The following is a 14,051-nucleotide window of genomic DNA, read 5'->3' as shown; positions in this document are numbered from 1 at the left end:
ATGAAAGATGAGTCTGCTTCTAATCTGTACACACAGCAGTATAATGCATGTCTCAACACACTCATGCAGTCAGGTTCATTCAAACATACACTGACAGACTACACACTCAATCACACACATACACCCTTGCGTGTGTATGGACACACACACACACACACTCCCTCCAATGATCAGCGCTGTACCTCTGGGAAAAAAAATGGGTGTCATGGCAACAGAATTGGGCATCTGTGAGTGCTACTGTAGCAAGCAAAAAGAGAAGGAGGGGGTGAGAAAAGAGGTGACATTATGGACTGAGGGATTCAAAACAGGAAGGGGGAGGCAAGAAACAATGAAAGATTTGAGCAGTAGTGCATACAACACAACCTGCTTCCTCAGTAACAGAAGGCTGACATTTCCAAGCAGCCTTGATGAAAGAGAATGGGGAGAAAGCTGTGGGATTGTGGTGGTCTTATGGAAAAGATATGGTGTCTGACTGAAGCGCTTTGAGCTACTCTGTTAACGCAAGAAGTGTGTTCCAGGTGTTGAAATGGAGAAAAAACACAATACACATGATATTCATCATGGTTTTGCTGCAGGTTGCTGCTGGGGAAGCTTTTAAATGTGTTAATTGTGGTTAGTAATCAAACTTGGGCATTTTTAAAAGGAGGATTTTGAATTGGAATGAACAAGTGAAATACTGGTGTGGTTCTCTTCCGTTTTTGTAGGTTGAAAAGAGGCCATGTTATCAGTACTTACTGCTTTTACACCCACGCAGTCCAGTTTTGACTCACAGACACACACACTCGCTCAGTCAGTCAGTCAGTCTCACACACACACACACACACACACACACACACACACACACACACACACACACACACACACACACACACACACAGGTGAGATCCAGATAAGGCTATAACAATAGAGCTATAGTGCCATCTGGTGGTGAGTGGTTTGGGAAGTTGTGCTACTTTGTTTACTGCTACGTTTTCTGTCTGTGGTTGAAAATTCATTTTTTACGTCAAATGAGACTGGGAGATTTGCTGAGACCTTCAGCAAAACTGAGACTGAGGCTTCCACCATTATAGTAAAGTACAACAGACGCGTTACAAAACTGGAATGTGTATATAATGACAATCGCGCCCTCTTGAGGACACGTTCGTTATTAAAAATGAATCCGGGGCTCCCATAATGCATTGCACCATGGCGGTGCGTTTAGCAGGCGAGGTTCAGCGAGTCGGTGTAGCTGTTGAGTGGGCAGATTGAGGTCAACACAAGAGGATATTAATGTCATGAGCCGTTTACGGATCATCATTTCCTCTGTGGGAATGGTGGCAGCGCTTGCCAGTGGGTTTGGATTGTGGTCAATGATTTCACCTGAAGACGAAAAAAACAGAAATGAACTACTTAAGGTACCGATACATGCCAAAGTTCTGGTGCTGAGTATTGAGAAAACAGTCAGTAGTTTGTGTACATTACAAGCTACAGATATTTCACTGCATATGACCTCAACTCCAAAATGATCAGGGTGAATATCACTGTTAGTCTTGGGCAGTCTTCCATGAAAACAGTGTTTCCACTAGCTCCATCGTCTTATTATTTTGCTAGAAGACTCCTGAATGAACTCGTCCACGACCTGGTTTAGGTCTACTGCACAATATGTCTTGTATATCGTGCTAAATTGTGCTGTTTACTTCCTTGCCTCTGTGTTTAATCCCGCAGCAAATGCCCGAGTCCAACGTGGTTCGGATGGACGAGAACAGGAAGAAGAACGCGCTCATGCTGCAGATCCTGAAGGAGGCTGCGGAGACCAACGAGAATATTGCACGACGTGTAGGGGGACAGAAATAGGATTGACAGGAGGTGGGACTGGCGGTTTGGTAAAAGCCGATATGCAAAGTGGTGGATTTAAATGAAAGGACTCTGTAAATAAACAATAAATATATCAAGACTTGAATGTCGGATCAGGGTAAAGGCCATGAAACTTGGTTGTGAAGACGATGACGGAGATACGAATCAGTCATTACTGTAATTAAACACTGTTAATTTAACTTTGTATCGAGAGAAATTTGCTTAACAAATGCAAATAAAATATTGAATGTTACTTTGTAAAACTCAATCTCTTATCTAAAATTCGTGATAATCTTTTCATACATGCATGCAACTCAAAGTGCTTTTGTCCAATATTCCCTTGCAAAGCCGTTTCAAATGTGATCTGTTCCTTACTCTCAAAGTTGCATCAACAAATGAGTTCATTTAAACTTTCTTCACGCTGGCTTGCAGTGAAAACCAATGGGGGAAATGGGCTAAAAATACCGATTGGTCGCCAAAGCAGGCGACATTTAGGTGGTATGCGTGAAAGTTGGATGTATATAAAAAATAGAAAGAGGTGTAGCTATAACTATAACTTTCCAATCTGGATCTCAAATACGGGATTTTGTAATCCCTTGTAGTAATTAAATGATTTATGTAAGTGGTTGTCACAGTTGACTTGGGTAAAGGGAGGATGGAAACAAGGACCTGCCTTAAACTTATGGGTTGCAAAAATAAGTCATTTATATGATAATATAAGTATACTGTGTCAATCCAAGGCAAACCGCTTATCTTGTTTCTTTTAATTAAACGCTTCCATTTATAATTACTTTGGGTAGCGCCGAGTAAAGCCACGAAATGTGTGGACAGACGTTGTGCGCATTAAGTGCGCACTGCTGACATTTTAAAAGCTCCACACAACACACAAACGTTAATTACTTCCTGTTTGAAAGGTCAGTGGAGTCACAAATAAAAATCCGTGTTAAGCCTGTTTTAAAAACGCAAATGTTTTTATATATATATATATATATATATATAATTTGCTTTAAAGAAAATATTGTTTCGCAGTGTGGACGACAGTTTTCAGTAAAGGCTAAACAAAACGCTGCCTAGACTCTCGCTGGTATTACATATATAGCCTATCTAGCAAGAAGAAGACGGTTGTGCTACCCAATGTCAGCACCATCATCCCAGCAGACACCGTCGTCGAGCTCCGGCGTGGCCGTCAAGCCACTTTTTGGAGACTGCTGGAGTTGTCGTCTTCTCTCCGGCAGCGGGCTCATGTTATCAGCAGGTTACGTGTTCCTGGCCGCCCGTAAACGAATGCGCCTCGGTGGGCCAACATCCATGGGTACAGTCGCTCAGATCGCGTTTGCTGCAGGTCTGCTGTTTCCCCATTAATAGCAATAAATGTGATTATTGGCGATTCAGGATCTGATGAGTGACACGTGTCATTTCTTTACAGGTCTGGCTTCCTGGGCCGTTGTAGTTGTAGTAGATCCAGTTGGAAAATTTGAAAAGAAAACATAAAATATGTGATCACACGAATAATGGAAACAATATTAAACAGTGATACCTATGTATTAAAACACATTTTACACAATCTTTGCATTATGAGCATGTGCTTGTATCATTAAACGCAATACACAAGTGTTAAAATCACAAAATGCAGCCAATTAAGAGAAATTAAAGTAAAACTTAAAAACACTGTCAACAGAGTGACAGTTGTTATGCTTTAACGGAAGTTTAAATCAAAATGAAATGATTTAAACGAAATTAAATGTGCCATATTTGTCAATTGTGAATTTACACCCCAATCGAAATTTGTCCTCCGCATTTACCCATCTGTGCAATTAGAACACAAACACACACTAGTGATTACTAGGGGGCTGTGGTGCACACATGCCCAGAGCGGTGCGCAGCCCTAGCCCGGCGCCCGGGGAGCAGTAAGGGTTAAGTGCCTTGCTCAAGGGCACTTCAGTCATGGCCTCAGGCCTGGGAATCGAACCCACGACCCTCCGGTCACAAGACCAGTTCCCTTCCACAGGACCATGATTTTAAACAGCAAATAAGGAATTGGTATTTAATTCCTTTTTCATGTCCAATGTTTGAATGCTGACAAAGAAACGACTCCTGCATAGGTCATCTATGGTGAACCTGTCAAAATGTACGTGCAGGTTTTTTTGTTGTTTTGTTTGTTTACTTTTTAAGACATGTTTTTTTAAGTCCAGCCTTTGACTCCCAGGAATCTAGATGACGTCTCAACAGTTCTGAAAAGATTACTGAAGATTTCCATCTCAGACTGGCACGTTAGTTCGTCGGACGGAACCCTGCACAGTGAAATGATCTGATCTCAAGTCAGTTCCTCTAAAACCTACAGATCGGGGAAAGCACGTCTAGTAAATACATAATGAAACATGTAGGACATATGAAACTAAAATTAACAAATAAAACATTTGATGGATTATCCGCGGGTGGTAGTCTCTGATCAATGAACCGCAAACTGCGCAGAAAGAAATAACTGCATTATGTGAGCAAAGTATCGGGGATCGCGTGTACAGCTGGATTTCATCACCTGATCCTTAGCTTTTGTGATTGAGCTGGGAAGCTAAACGCTAACTGATCATTTAAGAGTTACTATCTGGTTCCCCCTGCTGCTGTTTGTAACCAGTATATTAAACAATGTGATATTTCCAGGGAGTATATGTAGTCTACAACATACAGTTGTCATCAGCCTTTCTTATTTGATCTTCAACTACACCGGTGCGCGATAGACGTTACCTTTCTGCGCATGCGTGTCCTAGACGCGTCCTAAAGCTCGCTTTAACCAGCAATTTTTTTTGCGTGAAGGTTTTAGTTCAGTATAAATATTACAAAAACCGATTTTGAGCTACTAACCTTTATTACGGTGAAAAACATCGAATAAATGAATTGAAGCAACGAGGTCACGTGGTTAGGTTCGCCCTTCGTGGCGGGGGGAGGGGGAGAATGGCCGCGTCCACCAGAAACATGTTAACAGGCATCCGCAGTGTGTGGGTTTCCCACAGAGTTGTCAATGTATCTAGACGTATATCCACCATTGGAACATGTTTACGAGTAGGTTTTGTATCCCATATTTTGTATAAGACGTTTTTTGGCACGTGTATGTATGTGAATGATCCGATTATGTCTAGCTAACGCGTCGTAGCTTCATTTCAAGTTGTAGAGAGGACAGAAGCTGATGTTACCATAACCCAAAATGTTAGTTGATGTCTCCTGTATCTTTTATTTGTTGTTTGTGTTGCTTTCTTAGGCAGAGAACAGCACAGCTGGAGAAAGACCAGCGATAGTGGAGTCTAGCGAGGAGTACAGGTTTGTAGAGAGGTTGATTCCTCCAACACGCGTACCCACTCCATCTAAACATGACCACGCTGCCCCGTCAGGATGGATCCCACCACCGGGTAAGTACTGCTCATCTTGGTTAAATTACCAGTTTGACGTTGTGTGTTTTCTTTATTACATGATGTAAAGTTAAACAACAATAACAACGTAAGTGTCAAGACAGTAGATGGATCTTCTGATTCGTTTTGGTGTCTAAATGTGTACAAAAATGTTAAAAACGTGATATTTTAGTCTGATTCATGCATGTCTTTGACACATGTCTTTCTGTGCGTGTGTCTTTATTCAGAGACTCCTCCTTCCCTTCCATACATGATCCGGCGGTCCAGAATGCACAACGTCCCTGTTTATTCCGACATCAAGCACGGCAACCAAATGATCACCCTTCTCCGCAAGGTGGAAGGAGACATTTGGGTGTGTTTACAACGACAATTCTGTTCCAACAGTAATCCAAATAAACACGACCAACACAGCTGTGTGTAACCATATATGTGGTGTCATAGTCTGACCTACTTGTTATTAAGGTGACTTGTTGATTAGAGTCGTTTGTTTTCCAGGCCTTGGATAAGGATGTAAAGGAGCATCTGCAGAAACTCACAGGCAAAGAGCCACCAACTCAAGTTAATGAAATTACTGGGACCATTCGCATTAAAGGCCAGTTTGACAAGGAGCTGAAAGAGTGGTTACTGAAACAAGGTTTCTAAACAAGGTTATAGAATGGCGAAAGTGCTGCTGTAATTAGCGAAAACTATTTTACACTCTGGATCAGATTTGTGTATTGCTAAAATGTAAATATGAATGTTTTGATGCAATATGAAGAACTGAAACAAATAAAGATTCAGTCGCTGCGTTTAATGTACGACTTTTTATTTGTCCACTCATACGGTATGACCGAATATTTTTATATTGGACTAACATTTTTCTGACGCATTTGATTGTCTGCGTATTAAAACTACATGCCCCTACACAATAATTGCTGACGAGTCTGCGCAGATGGTCGTAGCGTCATTGCGTCATCAGCCTGCGACCAATAACGCAGCGCTCTCCAACATGATCTCTAATCTGACTCGTAAGTACAAAATCATACAACAATATTAAATGCACAAGAGTATATGTTAAAAAAATCATTAAGAACAAAGCATGCGTTTCTTGCATTCACTAATGGAAACATTATTATGGAGTGAATTATCTAACTAACTAGATCGTTGTAGATTTTGTTTATATATTTGAGACCAGACCGACGTTCAGTATTGCAGACTTCTAGAACAATATAGCCAGCGCTGTTGGCTAGCTTCCTAGGATTACGTTATTTGTGCTTTAATGTATCCCAATATATCATCTGTCATTCTTTTAGGGGTTATTTAAATGGACACCCTAGGCTAGAGTAACTGGCAGCTAGATGTTTGAGCTATTGGACATAACCAGGTTAACATTTACAAGTGGCTAGTGTGTTGGTGATTTGTAAATTATGTCAGGGATGCAAACACATCTTTGAAAAATCTACAAGCTCTTGACATCCTTATACATCTTGTCTGCAGGGAAGGAATTTACCTCATTTTTCATATAGGATAAGCTTACAATGGACCGCGTGGTTAGACGAAGGATTCCTGAGTGTGTGCGGACATTACTGATGGACATTGCACCACAGGAAGTCCAACAGAGTGACTGGATAGACCCTGAACCCGAACCCACCACAAAAGATGGAATATCACTTCCTACAAGAGGTGTTTCTGATACTTTAATTACTCCAGCTAGTGAGAAAGACAGCAGAAGTGGATCTGTAGAATCATCTGTCAAAGCATGTGGCCTTTGCTTATCTAAACCCTCATGCTATACTTGTCCTAGATGCAACATGCCCTACTGTGGACTGAGCTGCTATCGAAGTCCATCTCACTCTGCATGTTCAGAGGAGTTCTATAAGGAATGTGTGTCTCAGGAGCTGAAATATCAGGGTGTGTCAGAAAAGGAGGGCAGGACCAAGATGCAGGACATTTTGCTGAGGCTGAGACGGAGTGCTGACGGAGGAGGGATGGACAGTGAGCTGAAAGACCTGCTTGAGGAAAGTGGGGGACAGGCTACAGGACAGGATGTCCAGGTGTTGGAACTGTTGTCCAGATTGGCTGAAATTCAAGCAAGCGGAGAGGAACAAAGTGAAGAGATAAATGAGATCCTGCATAGACTCCAACAGATCGAAGAAGGTCTCGGCCCTGGAGAAGATGAGGAAGAAGATCTAGCACTGAAGCTGTCAAGACTGAATATTGACTCTCTAAGTGAAGATGAACTGTGGTCTCTGTTGCCGTCTAAGCACAAGGAGAAGTTTGAGGAGCTCATTAAGGGAGGAGTCATTGGAGAGCTGGTACCACTGTGGAGCCCATGGTGGGAAAGGCATACACGAGATACTAAAGCACTAATTGAGGAATTGCAGTCAGAAGAACATCATGATCAAGAAAACATGATGCAGACCATGACTTGTGAAAATATGGAAGCTGGTGAAGAAATACAGAATGAAAAAAGTGTAATGCAGCAAACACAAACCACTGAAGCTCAGACAAGAGGAAAAGTAGGACTTCAAAAACAGAAGGAACCATCACAAATGAACAAGAGAAATGAAAATGGGTCCAGACCTACTGCGCCACCCATCAGTGCCAAGATCCCTCCACTTCAGACACTCTCTGCAAACCCATCCCCTTTAGTACAGTTTAGCCTCATCAACACGCTGTATGGATATACCTTCTCTCTGTGTCTCTTTAATGGGGACATCTCAGAACCCGAGCAGATGCAGGAGTTCTGCCGCGCTGTGTTAGTCGTCTCTGAGGGTCTGGGCTCTGGAAGAGTTTTTAACTCTCTCCCAGAGGCCCTGGAAGCTGGGGTTATGACTGTCGCAGCAGGTGCATACGCTGACCGAGAAGACCCTGATGCAGCCACCAGGGCTGTGGGAGCTGTGGCACATATCCTTACTGGAGAGAGCAGAGAGGATCCTACAGGCTACACCCTGGCTGCCTTGTCTCACTTACAGGAAGCTCTTGGAAGAGCCAAAGCTTTGGTTCCTAAAGAAGAGAAAGAATGGAGACGGAAGTGTTTCATGTCAGTAAAGAAGTGCACGTTTCTTCAGTCCTGGGTAAAGGAAAACTCAGTTGTTCTGAGGAGCTTGGCAGGCTATACATGGGCAGAATACTGCAGGAGAAGTGAAGAAAGGGTCACAGTAGAGAAAGAAAAGAGAGAAATGGGGGGGAGAAAAATGTTGATAGAGGAGATTAAGTAATATTAGAAGTGTTATAATTAAACTATGGATTTCTGTGCAGTTCTATTTGATCATATTTAATATCAGTAACAAAGATTACAACTGTACATTTCTTATCACAAGTAGTGAAATATATGTTTTTAAAAATAACCTGTATATATTTTGCTTCAGATATTGTATGCATCATTGAAGTGCTCACACTGTTTCTGGAGAGCTAGAGCCATGCAGTCCTACTAGACCTGATCCAGATAACCAAGGCTATCAGTACCTAACGTTAGCTCCAGGAGCGGTGAAGTATACTCCATCAGCTCATAGGTGTACAGACAGAATGCCAGTTGTAGAGCTGCTTCAACACACCTGACCTTGGTTTAGATTAACTCATGAGTTTAAAAAAGAGACAGCTAACCCCTCCATCCCTTGATCTTATCTTTACAGAACCAAACAGCGTTCATATACCAGAGTGATTTAATGCAAATTGTAACATGTAAAAATGGCTTTTCATTCACTCGGAATGTTTTCTTCTCACATTTTTAAATAGGACCTGCATTGTCCTTTTAAAATGGTGGAAGGCACTGTCTATACCCAATCTGAGTATCTCCACAAAGCTTAGGAATGATATTTAGGAAGTATCTCTCTCTCTCTCACACACACAAGGAACCTCTGGCACCCCCCAAAAAGAAGCATCCATATCACTAAGTATTTATTGACTTATTGCAATAACATTTTGGTATTCAGCGGGATATTAACTGAAAATACTGCAAGTTATAGTCGCACCACAACAAGCTCTGCTGATATTCACATGCTCCTCCCGCGAGCTCGGACAGAAAACCGAGAGTTTGGTAGCTTCCAGTTACATTCTTTCATCTAACTTCTTGATTATTTACTGTAATGTTCATGTTTTCTTTAATAATGTATTTTGATATTAAATTTCATTACCGCTACAATTCCTTGCCATATGAGCCATTTGTTTGCTATAGCTGTTGATGAAAAATTACTCGGTTTCCATCTCTATTGAAATCGCCGGTTCTCGCTGTAAACTTTGTGCTTTTTGCTGCAGTCACGTCTGTGATTCAGTTAATTATTTCCAGAGTGAAAAAACTCCTAGGTCACTCAGTTAACACCATGTCACCACAGACACTGTACGTTTATGGCACTGCTGACACCATCAGGTGAAAGGGGAAATTACACTGCCAAGCAGGCGAGAGAACCATTTTAAGAAAGCAGCCCGGTCAATTAAAATCTGTCTGCGGGCCACCAAGTGCCGAACTTTGGACAGCTGTGGACTGGACAGTCTCTGCTGGGATCAGTACAGGTAGGGAATGATCCGGTAGGGGACACGTCTGCAGTATGTGTCCCACGCCACTCCGTACTTTGCTCTGCATTGCCGTTCATCACGGTCCTCTCGATGGATGAGCAGAATAGTAAAATAAATAACATAGAAATAAGGCAAAATGTGTGAAACCCCTGGAAAAAAAATCAGGTAAAAGATTAGAGGTGTGTCATTATTATATATTGCGTATATTGATAAAGATTGATCAATCACATCTTCCTTATTAGCACAAACGTTTCAGATGAGGAGATTTTAATTTGCCAGCAGACCTACCGCAAGGCAGAGACCATGCCAATGCCATCAGGATGTCCCCCAGGTAGTTTGGATGTCTCACGAAGCCCCACCAGCCTGACACTAACAGCCGCTTTCCTGTTGCTGTGGCAATAGTTTCCAAGTCTACAAGAAAAGAACAAGTGGATTGGTGTATGCTGGTTATATTCAGTCCCTTCAAATCTTTTCACATGGTGCAAGTCAGTTTCAGTCCTACAATGACGCCCTCCCTATTAACCCTGTACACAGAGACCCATGAAATGATGAGTACATACTTCTTTATGCTCATTTTAATCACACACTGTGTTAATGGTACAGATTGAGTGCAACCCCCATAAATTACAAAGTTGTACTCACGTGCAACACTTTTGTGTGTCGGATCTCTCCTAAACTGGTTCTTCTGAGAATTACTCCTACGGAATATGTAATAACCAACTCCTAAAATGGGTGAATAAGGGAGGTTGGACAAAAAAACAACAATACAGATTCATTACTTGTGTCTTAATTCTCTTCCACAGATATCCAAGTTGATTACCAATACTCTGAATTACCGTTTAGAATGATAATTCCCAGTGCGGTAAGAGGGCTCAGTGTGTGTGGATGCACAACTAGAAACGCAGCCTGGAGACTGTATGTGAAAGGCACCCATGCCAGATCCCCAAACGCCAGCATAAACCCGAACCCATCATGCACAATGTCCATGGTGGTCAAAACGGCCTCCTGCATGTGCGGTGTATAATGAGCCAGTCAGTCTTGGTATGCACATTATTTATACTTCGGTGAAAGCAAAATGTAGATGCAAAACGAGACCTGCAGACCGACTCCCACCTCATTCCACAGAGCGTCAGTGACATAGAGCAGCTGGAAGACATTCACTAGCAGCATTGGCAGAGATGGAGAGTCTCTAAGCTCCACCTCCTTCATCAGCATGGCCAGATTCAACACCACCTACTCAGCAGATTACACAGAGTGACAATCACTTGCACAAAACGAGAGGAAGACATGATTAGGCAGGGTGGGAAATTTAAAGACACTAGTGACACTGCTTACCCAGCCAATTAAGCCTGGTCTCAACTCACAGAAGTATTTAAGGTCAAAGGACCCGATGCGAGGATTAAGTTCCCGTCCCATAAAGAAATCATATAGGGGATTACCTAGAGAATATAAACAATAAGAATAAGAATATAAACAATAAATGAACAGATCCATCTAAAGAAGATTGAAATAAAACTTGGAAACAAAAGGAGTCATGGAATATATTATAAAAAATATATAACAAGTAATAAATAAAAGTACACAACAGTACAGCTATACATTTTCTATGGTGTCCAACATAAAACAGAATTTTCATATAGTGCTTGAGACAAATATATAATGTATAGTGCAAACAGAGCTCAAGCTCCATGTTTCCATGACACTGCAGGTTGAAGTGAACCCAACCTGTGTTCCCTCCGAGCGCCAGAGCGTGGGGAGAGGCCCAGAAGGAACGGATGTACAGGTAGAGTGATAGAAGATATGCCACCACAATGGCACACACTGCAAGAGGCACCATCAGCTCAAACAGGTGTCCCAGTGGCATCCCCAACCACAGACACAGGACCAGCAGCAGGCCGGTCACACACAGGGCCTGGAAGCCTTTGAGAAAAGTTGAAGATCATTAATAATCATCTTCACTTGCATGCATGACATAAGATGTTTGTTACAAAATAAAAAGGGTGGATAGGTGATTAGAATTATACGTTCTAATAATTGTACTGACACATTAGTCCACAATCAGTCCCGCATAATCGAAAATCTCAGTTTTGAAAATGTAGTTTGAAAGCTCTTGGAAAAAAGACAGTTGGAGTATCCGAACAGAGCAGTCACATGAAAAGCTTTCATCCTATTAACCTATGAAATCCTGACATGGAAAATGTATAGAATATGAAACCAAGAAGTAAACTGATTTTCAATAGACAGGGCTTAAATCACAATGGAATTTGGACCCATCTAAGGGCATTAGCACAGCAATAAAGAAGCAACATACAGATAATCAGTCCTGCTTCATGTTCAGTGTGAAAAATTACATTTCAGTAAACAAGTGTGTTTGTAGAAGTCATATCACCATTGATTGGATACTTCAGTCTGGACCCATCTCTGAGAACTAACCCCTGGGAAATCTGGGAACAGGTGAATACCGTACAATACATTATGTAAAACAGGCCGGAAATCTCAAGTGTCCATGTTAGAATCCATCAGGTTCACACACCTTGCCCACTGGCAGCATGTAGAGGAAAATCTGGAGTGCAATCCAGCCGCCAATAATGGCAGGAACCCACGGGTGCCAGAGGTGAGAGGTGTGGGGGAGAGGGGGGGGCCACTGCAGCACACTGGCCCTCGGGGACTGACACACACTCAGGAGGTACAAAACAGTCAGAGGCAGGAAGACAGGAATGCACGTGGCTCCTGCAAACAGACGACGGAGGGAATAGAACGTGTTCGTGTGTATAAAGCGTTTGTTCAAAGGGGTCACTGATAACACACACACACGCATGCACGCACACACACACACACACACAAACACACACACACAACATATGTACACACGCGCACGCACGCACACGCACACACTCACACACGTACACACACGCACGTACGCACACACAAATATACGCACACACACACACACACACAAATATACATTACGCACACACACACACACACACACACACACACACACACACTCACACTCACGCACGCACACACACACACACACACACACACACACACTCACGCACGCACACACACACACACACACACACACACAAACACACACACACACACTCACACTCACGCACGCACGCACACACACACACACACACACACACACACACACACACACACACACACACACACAAACACACACACACTCACGCACGCACCGTACCCAAAGTTCCTCCAAATTCCCTTTCAGCAGAACGCCTCTCGCGCTTGCCCAGCTTCATTCTGTCCAATGTAAAGACGCCGCATAACAGACGTTTAATCCAACGTCCTTAATTCAACGCGTTTTATATAAGAATAACAGACGTTTAATTCAACGTCCTTAATTCAGCGTGTTTTATACACGAATAACAGACGTTTAATTTAATGTCCTTAATTCAGCGCGTCTTATACACGAAAAAACTAAAAAAGCATTTACACACAACCATTATTATCGATGGCACTATGAATATGATTTATGGTGTGTTATATGTCTTCTCTTACCTTTCTTAAGCAAGCTCTATTTTAATTTCCAGCATTTGCGCGTCCCCGTGAAACACAGATGTTGGAACGTGTGCGCGGTTCCTCCCAAAACACAAACTACCGAATTATATCTACCCAATGAGGGCTTGGCGCGGTCATCACGTCACCGTGGAGAGGGGGCTGGTAAGCCAATGAAAACAGAAGTCATGCGAGAATACCAGCCCAAGTATTTATTTAACCCAATCAGCCACAAGTCTGTGTTGAACGATACGCGTGTGACAGCAGTGCACAGTATGACGCGCTATGGCGTCATGCACCTATTGGGTAGACGACGCGCCTATCGCTAATACCCCTCACTCCCCCGACTATTAGATCTTTATAGACCCCTAAAAACTGGATAATGTTTATAGAGGTTTAAGTAATACAACACATGTGATTTTATAATTTTTTTTTAATCACATACGATATTTTGAGCGGTTTCTTCTTTCAGTTTGGTGACTAGGCAGAGCAGTTAAATCAGTACAGCAAATTTTGTTGTTCTATCTTTATATCTGAAGGAGTTATACAATCAATGGATTCCTACGAGAGGATAGAGGGATGAATGAAAAGAACGTTCTGCCATTCTTTACAATCAGGGGGAAATATCCCACTTTTTCTACCCAATCTGGTCCGAAATCACAAGCCCATGATTGTCACAGGAAGCTACACGTGTGCTGAGCTTGGTGGTTCGACAAGAAAAAACTACCAAATACAGAATAATGAACAGAATTTCGGGACTTTTACATACCAACATAAGAATATCATGGAATGTTGCCT

General features: G+C 42.3%; 4 protein-coding genes across 5 annotated transcripts; 3 read left to right on the top strand and 1 right to left on the bottom strand.

The window, feature by feature from the left end:
- The first annotated feature begins 1,161 nt into the window (after positions 1-1,161).
- uqcc3 (ubiquinol-cytochrome c reductase complex assembly factor 3) lies at positions 1,162-2,086 on the top strand. Its single transcript, XM_077018306.1, has 2 exons — positions 1,162-1,394; positions 1,705-2,086. Exons 1-2 carry the CDS (start codon positions 1,275-1,277, stop codon positions 1,831-1,833), a joined length of 249 nt encoding a protein of 82 aa, XP_076874421.1. The 5' UTR covers positions 1,162-1,274; the 3' UTR covers positions 1,834-2,086.
- Positions 2,087-4,560: 2,474 nt separating this feature from the next.
- Positions 4,561-6,022, top strand: mrpl49 (mitochondrial ribosomal protein L49). Its single transcript, XM_077019540.1, has 4 exons — positions 4,561-4,890; positions 5,087-5,234; positions 5,462-5,586; positions 5,730-6,022. The coding sequence occupies exons 1-4, from the start codon at positions 4,783-4,785 to the stop codon at positions 5,874-5,876; spliced, it is 528 nt and encodes a 175-aa protein (XP_076875655.1). The 5' UTR covers positions 4,561-4,782; the 3' UTR covers positions 5,877-6,022.
- Positions 6,023-6,159: 137 nt separating this feature from the next.
- znhit2 (zinc finger, HIT-type containing 2) lies at positions 6,160-8,447 on the top strand. 2 transcript variants are annotated; one of them, XM_077019537.1, is made up of 2 exons: positions 6,160-6,241; positions 6,711-8,447. In XM_077019537.1, the coding sequence occupies exon 2, from the start codon at positions 6,752-6,754 to the stop codon at positions 8,432-8,434; it is 1,683 nt and encodes a 560-aa protein (XP_076875652.1). In that variant the 5' UTR covers positions 6,160-6,241; positions 6,711-6,751; the 3' UTR covers positions 8,435-8,447. The 2 variants fall into 2 exon arrangements, with proteins under 2 accessions (XP_076875652.1, XP_076875653.1); XM_077019538.1 differs by lacking the exon at positions 6,160-6,241 and having other exon boundaries at positions 6,758-6,896; positions 7,018-8,447.
- Positions 8,448-9,091: 644 nt separating this feature from the next.
- tm7sf2 (transmembrane 7 superfamily member 2) lies at positions 9,092-13,373 on the bottom strand. Its single transcript, XM_077019539.1, has 11 exons — positions 13,257-13,373; positions 12,940-12,998; positions 12,262-12,458; positions 12,118-12,172; positions 11,454-11,648; positions 11,064-11,167; positions 10,842-10,961; positions 10,565-10,733; positions 10,371-10,451; positions 10,017-10,139; positions 9,092-9,877 (listed from the first exon to the last, which is right to left on the bottom strand). Exons 2-11 carry the CDS (start codon positions 12,995-12,997, stop codon positions 9,717-9,719), a joined length of 1,263 nt encoding a protein of 420 aa, XP_076875654.1. The 5' UTR covers position 12,998; positions 13,257-13,373; the 3' UTR covers positions 9,092-9,716.
- Positions 13,374-14,051: the final 678 nt, after the last annotated feature.

This window comes from Brachyhypopomus gauderio, chromosome 10 (assembly GCF_052324685.1).
Source record: "Brachyhypopomus gauderio isolate BG-103 chromosome 10, BGAUD_0.2, whole genome shotgun sequence".
NCBI classification, from domain to species: Eukaryota; Metazoa; Chordata; class Actinopteri; order Gymnotiformes; family Hypopomidae; genus Brachyhypopomus; species Brachyhypopomus gauderio.
The sequence above is the reverse complement of the archived record's forward strand: the minus strand, read 5'-3'. Positions and strand labels throughout refer to the sequence as shown.

Bases quoted from the DNA above. Each gene is read 5' to 3' on its own strand.
- znhit2 (XM_077019537.1), top strand. From the start codon at position 6,752: ATGGACCGCGTGGTTAGACGAAGGATTCCTGAGTGTGTGCGGACATTA.
- mrpl49 (XM_077019540.1), top strand. From the start codon at position 4,783: ATGGCCGCGTCCACCAGAAACATGTTAACAGGCATCCGCAGTGTGTGG. The intron at 4,891-5,086 runs GTAGGTTTTGTA...TTGCTTTCTTAG, and splicing joins CCATTGGAACATGTTTACGA to GCAGAGAACAGCACAGCTGG. The intron at 5,587-5,729 runs GTGTGTTTACAA...TTTGTTTTCCAG, and splicing joins AGGTGGAAGGAGACATTTGG to GCCTTGGATAAGGATGTAAA.
- uqcc3 (XM_077018306.1), top strand. From the start codon at position 1,275: ATGAGCCGTTTACGGATCATCATTTCCTCTGTGGGAATGGTGGCAGCG. The intron at 1,395-1,704 runs GTACCGATACAT...TTAATCCCGCAG, and splicing joins ACAGAAATGAACTACTTAAG to CAAATGCCCGAGTCCAACGT.
- tm7sf2 (XM_077019539.1), bottom strand. From the start codon at position 12,997: ATGAAGCTGGGCAAGCGCGAGAGGCGTTCTGCTGAAAGGGAATTTGGA. The intron at 10,734-10,841 runs GTGGGAGTCGGT...CCGCACATGCAG, and splicing joins CTGACGCTCTGTGGAATGAG to GAGGCCGTTTTGACCACCAT. The intron at 9,878-10,016 runs GTAGGTCTGCTG...TTTTTTTTCCAG, and splicing joins GGCATGGTCTCTGCCTTGCG to GGGTTTCACACATTTTGCCT.